The 8491-nt window shown below is 43.2% G+C and overlaps 1 protein-coding gene across 1 annotated transcript; it reads right to left on the bottom strand.

Annotated features, from left to right (window-relative positions):
• Positions 1-421: 421 nt before the first annotated feature.
• On the bottom strand, positions 422-5621 carry TOMM5 (translocase of outer mitochondrial membrane 5). The gene is made up of 2 exons (XM_081103805.1): positions 5447-5621; positions 422-1369 (listed from the first exon to the last, which is right to left on the bottom strand). Exons 1-2 carry the CDS (start codon positions 5565-5567, stop codon positions 1335-1337), a joined length of 156 nt encoding a protein of 51 aa, XP_080959931.1. The 5' UTR covers positions 5568-5621; the 3' UTR covers positions 422-1334.
• Between the last annotated feature and the right edge of the window lie 2870 nt (positions 5622-8491).

Raw genomic sequence — 8491 nt, forward strand, 5'->3', positions numbered from 1 at the left:
AGGAGGTGAAGGGGTAGACACGAAAATAAGAATTGGTTGAAGGTTTAAATAGGCAGATGCTCTCTGCAACTCAACATCGCTAAGAAGGCTCCTTGCCAAATTAGATGTTCATTTTCTGAAAAGGGTAAAATAGCAGATGTTCTGGATTTGGGGATGCTAGGCAGTTATGGACAGGGTACTGTACTCAATACAAAGATTCAGTGAAAAATGAACACTGGACATGAGATACAGAAAACAAGAGCTCCAACATGGGAGAAGAGGAAAAGGAATTCCCAGGATGATGGTGAAGAGAGATCCCAGAGTACAGTCATACATCAGATATAGAAAGCTGTGAGTCTGAGGCAGGTCAGAAGGCTCCTGGAAAAAAATCAGCAAGATGAAATAGCATATCTAATGAAACTGAACACAGGGAGCAATGGTGAAAAGTTTAGTTGGTTTAGTGGTAAATTCATAGAAAACGAAGCCTAGGAAAAACAAAAAGATGTGCAGGAAACGAAAACAACAAACAGCACCTGGAATTCTACCAATATAATGAACTAAGAAGAGGTGAATGCAGTTGCATTGCCTCTGGAAGGTTAAAGACCGTCCCCTTCCCCAACAAACTTGGAGAACTATCTGACTTTACAAATACACGGTTTTTTCCTTGGGTGGTATTACATATCTTCAGCACCAAGCAGCAATGATGCCTTCCACAAAGATTGCTTAATAAAACAATGTTGCTTCATCAGGATTAGCAAATTCTCCATTCCTAAACAAGAGGGACTCAATTTCATGCAGTTGTAATAATCACAATATTACAGTAGTCTCATCAGTGATTGATTTGCAGCAAAAAGCAGGTTTAGAAGAAAAAACACACAATTTTTCTTAATTGGTACATTTATTAAAAATATAGACTAATGGTCCTGTGCTTAAATGTTGTTGTGGATGTGTGCTGGCTTCCATAAAACATAACTAGGCTTAAGGAGCTCCTCAGCACACTCCTGACAGAAGTAAAGAGGTCACTAGAAATGACTGACAAGGCAGGGCCACTGCAGACATAACTCCCTTATAGAATTAATAATTGCTAGAAAATGGAGTTTGACATTATTTACAATTATACCAGCATTCACGGAGGCTGAGTATCGCAGGCACAGGCAACGTGTTTCCATGTTCCCCAAGTAGTTTTCTGTTTTAGCTACGAAGGTCAGTTACCACAACCAAGCTTGTTCTTAACAAGTAGAAATTTTATGTCCATTCAAGCAGAGTCTCTTCCATCTTTCTGGGCCTATTCATTTGCAGAGCAGAAACTGTAACCAGGTTCTTCATACCATGCATTCACATGTACTGTCCAATCTTTATATGCTGTCCAATTTCTTTAAGATAAAAGGAGCTGAAAGAAAAATAAAACAAACTGAGAATTTGTTTTCATTAGCCCAAGTGACATTATGAAATCAGAAGATTGGGAACAAATCTATAGGATTAGATCAACACATTTTTGAAAACAACTGCAAGTGATGGCCAAGCCTGACTGTACAACCCATCAAAAGGGACTCACTGTCTCTCAAGGTGGCCCATTCCAGTGCCAGGCAGCTATGACCGACTAGAGTAAATCCAAACCTCTTTCAAATGACAATCCTTTACTCCTCGGATTTCACTGTCAAGGGCACAAAACTCTAGAAGAAACAGACTGGCATTTATTTTACCTTTAAAAACGCATTTGAAAGAAGGCAGTGGGTGAGAGTAGAGACACAACAATCAACTAGGACAACCAGAAAAGCCAATCACACATTTTTTGTTGTTGTTAATCCTCACCTATTTTTTTCATTGATTTTTTTAGAGAGTGGAAGGAAGGGTGGGAAGGAGAGAGATGGGGAGACAGACACACACACACACACACACACACACACACACACACACACACACACACACCCGCCGACTGGGTGCCTCCCGCATGTGCTCCTACCAGGCTGGGGATTGAACTTGCAATTCTTGACCAGAATCGAACCTGAGACCCTTTGGTGCTGGGGCTGACACTCTAACCACTGAGCCCACCAGCCAGGGCCAGTCACACATTTTGATTCCCCCACCAGACCACAACCCTACTTCAATTATAAGGGCCTATTAGGATAGTGTTGGTAGAAATGTCTAGAAAACTAGTAAGTGTCATAAGTATCTAAAGAATATTATTGTTCTGTATAAAAGTGCTATGGCCAAATAAGCACATGAAAAGATGCTCAACAAAACTAATCATCATGGCAATGCAAATTAAAACTATAAGGGGATACTACCTCACATCTATTACGATGGCTACTATAAAAAAAAACTGGTGGCAAGGATGTGGAAAAACTGGGACTTTTGTAGTCACTGTTGGTGGGAATGTAAAATGGTTATAGCTGCTATGGAACACAGTGGTGGTTCCTCAAACAATTAAAAATAGAGGTATTTGTACAGTGATGTTCACAGCAGCATTACTCACAGTAGCTAAAACATAGAAGCAACCTAAGTGTCCAAAGATGTTTGAACGGATAAGCAAAATATGGTATAAAATGGAATATCATTCAGCCTTAAAAAGGAAGGAAATTATGAACATATGCTACAACATAGATTGACTTTAGGACATGAAATAAGCCAGTTACAAAAAAATAAATACTGTATGAGTCTACTTATATGGGGTATTTAAATAGTTCTGGAGAGTGCCCTGGCCAGTTGCTCCATGGTTAGAACATCAGGGATTGTGGGTTTGATTCTTGGTCAAGGGCACGTACCTGGATTGCAGGTTCCATCCCTGGCCCTGGTGGGGCTATGTGCAGGAGGCAACCAATATATGCCTCTCTTTCTTTTCTTTTTTAAAATATATTGTTATTGACTTCAGAGAGGAAGGGAGAGAGAAACATCCGTGATGAGAATCACTGATCAGCTGCCTCCTGCACACCCATTACTGGGGATCTAGCCCTCAACCCCAGCATGTGCCCTAACCAGGAGTCTAACTGTGACCTCCTGGCTCACAGGTAGACACTCAAGCACTGAGCCACACCAGCTTGGCTCGAGGTGTCTCTTTCACATTGATGTTTCTCTCTCTTTCTCCCACCCACCCTTCCCCTTCTCTAAAAATCAATGGAAAAAATATCCTCGGGCCGAAACCGGTTTGGCTCAGTGGATAGAGCGTTGGCTGAAAGGTCCCAGGTTCGATTCCGGTCAAGGGCATGTACCTGGGTTGCGGGCACATCCCCAGTAGGAGGTGTGCAGGAGGCAGCTGATTGATGTTTCTCTCTCATCTATGTTTCTAACTCTCTCTCTCTCCCCCTTCCTCTCTGTAAAAAATCAATAAAATATATTAAAAAAAATATCCTCAGGTGAGGATTAACAAGAAAACAAAAACAAGAGTTCTGGAGATGGATGATGATGATGGTTGCACAATATTATGAATGTATTTAATGCCACTACACTGCACGTTTAAAAAATAGTTAAGATGGTAAATTTTATGTGCCTTTTACCATCTTTAAAAACTTGGGGGGAAAAGAGCTGTGATGAAAAAAGCTGCCAGAATCTTTTCTCAGTACTCATACTAAAATAATAAAGTATCTTGTTTTGTTTTGTTTTTTAAATATATTTTATTGATTTTTTTACAGAGAGGAAGGGAGAGGGACAGAGAGTTAGAAACATCGATGAGAGAGAAACATCGATCAGCTGCCTCCTACACACCTCCTACTGGGGATGTACCCGAAACCAAGGTACATGCCCTTGACCGGACTCGAACCTGGGACCCTCCAGTCCACAAGCTGAGGCTATCCACTGAGCCAAACTGGTCAGGGCAATAAAGCATCTTGTTAATATCAATCTGAAGATGGTGAGAGTGGTCAGAAACTGACAGCTGTCTGTCATCTTTTCTACTCATTCTTATCAGAAAAAAAAATCCATCAAGTGAATGGATAAGCAAAAGGTGGTATGTCCATACAGTGGAATCTTATTCAGCAATGAACAGGAAGGAAATAACAACACATGGAAGGAAATAATGCATGCTACAATATGGACGAACCTCGAAAACATTATGCAAAGTGAAATAAGCCAGATACAAAAGGTCATGTATTGTGTAGATTAGCGGCTGCCAAGGGCTGGGGGAGGGGTTAAATGAGGAATGACAGCTAAGGGCATGGAGTTTCTTTTAAAGGGAAAGAAAATGTTCTAAAATAGATTGTGGTGATGGTCGTACAACTCTGACTACACTAAGAAACCACTAAATTGTACACTTTAAAATGGGTTAATTGTATAATATGCTAATTGTATTTCAATTTAAAAAGTGATTAATACAGAACGGTATTCTGTATGTTTTTTTCAAAGCTGTCTCATATCAAATACAAAGGTCATCGAGAAGCAAATATTTTACTGGCAGCTAAATCAACAAAAAAATGTAAGCGGAGGAAACAAGTTGGGAGCCGCAAAGAGCTGTTGAAGAAGCAGGTGATTTACATTATTTGGGAGTTTCTGTTCACCACGGCTCCCTCTCCCCGGGAAAGAGAACAGTACCACCGACAGTGAGAGTACACCTGGCCTCCGGGAGCTGTGGGCGAGGCCCCAAACGAGTGTCTACTACAGGATGACCTTGGGATGGCCTTCGTTTACCCGAATCGTCTCTGCTTCTCCGTGCAGACCTAACAGCCATAGACAAGGAGCAAAGAAGAGCACTGAACCGAGAGGGAGGCGGGGGCAAGTTACTTCCGAGATTCCTATCTAAAACCGGGGACGTCAATTCTAGCTCTAATATTCAGTGCCCCTGCAACGTTTATGTTTGTCATAAGCCCCTCCCCCCGAAAGTCGAGTTCAAATTAATAAACGGGGTACACAGAATCTCAGGCCCCGCCTCCCTCAAAGGGTTAAAGCCAACACCAGATAATGCAGACAAGTTTCTGCCAACTATAAAATCAAATAAACCCTCAGGTATTATCACTAAACCCTATAGACTCATACCCTTTTCTTCTCACTCTTTCCCCCCCAAAAGCAATTTTTACGTACAAGTAAGCCAAACTGTTTGGATAACAAGGTCAGCAATGAAGTAAGCCATCCTGATTCTGCGTTAAGAGGTCTGGATCCCAGGTCAAGATCACTCACTGAATTGCTGAATGACCTTGAGCCAGCCATTCCTCTGCGGCAGATCTCAGTTTCTGTCTGCAAAACGAGGGAGATGCTCTAGGTTATAACCCTTGGAGCTGATTCAAATGCTTTCAAAGCAGGGCGAGGCGGGACGATTAGCCATGCCGTCCGCGCCACCGCGTGCAGTGCAGTACCCCGACTCCGAGCCCCAGACTCCAAGCCGCGCATGCGCCGCGGCCCTGGACGGTCCGGTCCCTCGCTCCCGGCGGTCGCTGAACTCAGTCCAAGGGCCCCCAAAGGTTCGCAGACCCAGAGCTGGGCGGGAGGAGTCGGCGAGCTCCCTGCCGGTCTCACTGCTACAGCCTGGGAGGACACTTACTGACTCGCAGCAGGGCTACATAGATGAGGAAGTTCCGTATGGAGGAGATCACATCCTCGCGCATCTTCCGTTTCATCTCCTCGGGGTCCAGCTTCGGCGCGAGGCCCTCGATACGGAACATCGCGGCGCTGCCTCACCGGCTTCCACCAGCCACGCTCGGCTCCTCTCAGCCGTAGCCTCGCGCCCGGAAGGAGGCTCAACCCTATTTCCGGTCCCCGCCCCTTATGGTCGAGCGCGGCAACGGGAGCCTGCGAGGGACAATCCTCGTCCGAACCTAGAGGCTCTCAGAGGGCTGCCGAAAGGGGGCGGCCGCAATCTTAGCAACGCAGGCGTGGGCTCCTGCAGGCTGTTTGCTTAATAACCTCCGTGTGGAGCTGGGAGCGCTACGCTGTGAAGTGCTTTTACGCCCTGGAGCACATTGGTGCCGCCATAAATAGTGGTAATTGCTAACATTTATTGGGTACTCAGTACAGTTCTGCCCAATGAATTAGATGTTATAATCTTCATTTCCTAAATGAGAACACTGAAGCACAGGAATCTTTAAAACAACAATTTGCCCAAATGTGCTTTAGAATACCTCATGGGTAAAAAAAAGTTTGAGGAAGAGAGATGAAACGATATTAGCAAAATATTGGTAATTGCTTAAGCTGGCCATTAGTACATAATTTAAATTATTTTTTCTTTCTATTTTGAGTGTGCTTGAAATTTTTCATGAAAAGTTAAAACAAAAAAGCAAAGGATGGAAATTGCTCAAGATTAACCAACTGGTAAATGCAGAGCTGGGCTTTATACCTGGTTAGGCCTTTGGAACCCCAAAGACAAGAGGTTTTGTGTGTGTGTGTGTGTGTGTGTGTGTGTGTGTGTTTTAACATTTTCCATGTTGTTGCTGTAGCCTCATTTCTTGATGACCAGTTATAGAGTTAACTGGTCCATACAAATTATAATATTGGCCCAGTAATATCTATAATAATAAAAGCATAATATGCTAATTAGTCCAGACGTCCTTCCGGACAACCTTCTGGACTAAGCCAGGGCTTTGAGGAAAGCCAGGGCTTTGAGGAAAGCCGGTGCCAGCAGCCAGGGAAAGGAAGGCCTACTCTTGCACAAATTTTGTGCATCGGGCCTCTGGTAGTATATATAAAGCAAGTTCAAATCTGTTCAACATTTTACAGATGAGAAGAGGGAGGGTCAGAAACCAAGTACACTGCCTGGCCCACGTGGCTCAGTGGTTGAGCCTTGACCTATGAACCAAGAAGTCAGGGTTCGAATCTGGGTCAGGGCACATGCCCAGGTTGGGGGCTCTATCCCCAGTGTGGGGTGTACAGGAGGCAGCCAATCCATGATTCTCTCTCATCATTGGTGTTTCTATCTCTCTCTCCCTCTCCCTTCCTCTCCGAAATCAATAAAAATATATTTTTTTAAAAAAGAAAAGAAACCAAGTGCACTGCTTAAAGTCATTCTGCTAGTGATGATCAGAGGCAGGGTTCTAATGCAGATAATTATAATGTCAAGCTGAAATCTCTTTCCCCTGCACCCTACTACTCCTCTCTTAGTCTTTCACAGGTAGTGCCTGCCTGGATGGGCATCACTGGTCAGAAAGTAGGATTTTAGTGCAACCAGACTTCCTGTCACAGAATCATCAGAACAGTGCTGCCCCCAATTATGCATGCCAACTAGCCATGTATAATTCTTAGACATGAACCAGACGACTGAATTGCTCACATAATTCAAAACCAGAATGGAATGTTCCTTCTTGACTGCATAGCAACAATCGACTTTGGAAAAATTAGAATGGTAATTTACTATGGGAGCAACTGATAACTCTAGGAATTGCCACCCACCTTCCTCGTTGACAGAATGTAAGACATTGGTGCAAGAAACGGAACACATCTGCTTATTCCAGCTTTAGTAACCTCTTGCATCTATAATTCATGCAGTGGAATAGCAGAGGCAGCTCTGGAGTGGGAGGGGCTGGCTCCCAAGGAATAGCCTCCACCCAGCCCTTCAGAGTGTTTAGAAAGCCTGCACCAAGGCTGGAAAGCAGCAGGGGCCCTGGAAAGAACCGGGACAGGAAGACCGGAGACATGGCCTCTAGATCTGGCACTGCCTCTATCTTGCCACGTGAAGAGGGACAAGTCTGTTTCACTGGAACTTTGTTTCTTTTGTTGTAAAGGAGGGAGATGTGGTTAAATGCTCTTAAAAGTCCCTTTCAGTTCTAACCATGTATGCATTTTGAATTCTAGGACATTCTGGTCTGGAGTACAGATAATCAAAATATTATCAAATGTGGTCAGTTATCAAAACAGCCAGTGTGTGTGTTTTCCATGGTAGGAAGAATGTAACAATAAGGCCTATCTCATCCAGCTGAAAAGTGAGGCAAAATGGATTGGCGAGGAATGAATTCTTATGTGATTCCAGTAACTTAGATCCCTAAACCTGACCAAGTTTAGATAAATAATTCTCGTATAGAACTACCAGTTGGTTTGTTTTTTTCTCTACTAAGATGCTTTTGAGTAACTTCCTTGGTTTCACTGAGAATGGAATTAGCAAAACATCATATTTCTTGGTGAAAAGGACAGATTTTTAGCATTTGAATTTTATTCAATCCTAAGCAGCACCTGTTTAGTTGATAGGTGATGTGGTGGCAAATGGCTGGCCTATTAAAGGGCAACATTATTCTCATAGAAAGTTCTGGTGCTTGCCTGACTACCAGTGGAGAGACAGGAAGATAGTGGATGGAAATATAGAGCAGCTGTGTCTTGAGGTGAGGACTTGATTCTGGATATAGTCTAGGAGGGTGAACTGATCCTATCTCAGAAATGTTTATCCTGATGAACTCTTGCATGGCTCCAACAATTGTAATAGAGGAAACTCATTAAAAGAAATTAGGCTCCTTTCTTTGTCTTTTTTTTTTTTTTTTCATGTTGGTGGTGGTATTGTCCAATTACCGTTGATTTAGGTGAGGCAAATTGAGAGAACATACTTCAGGAAGTTAACACTGATGTGAGCTGTTTCATATCTTGGACCCCTTACTTTTTTCCTTAC

This window comes from Myotis nattereri (genome assembly GCF_964212035.1).
Source record: "Myotis nattereri genome assembly, chromosome: 12".
NCBI classification, from domain to species: Eukaryota; Metazoa; Chordata; class Mammalia; order Chiroptera; family Vespertilionidae; genus Myotis; species Myotis nattereri.

Coding starts and splice junctions, on each gene's coding strand:
- TOMM5 (XM_081103805.1), bottom strand. CDS start 5,567: ATGTTCCGTATCGAGGGCCTCGCGCCGAAGCTGGACCCCGAGGAGATG. Junction 1,370..5,446: donor TGTAGCCCTGCTGCGAGTCA/GTAAGTGTCCTC, acceptor TTTTTCTTTCAG/CTCCTTTTATCTTAAAGAAA.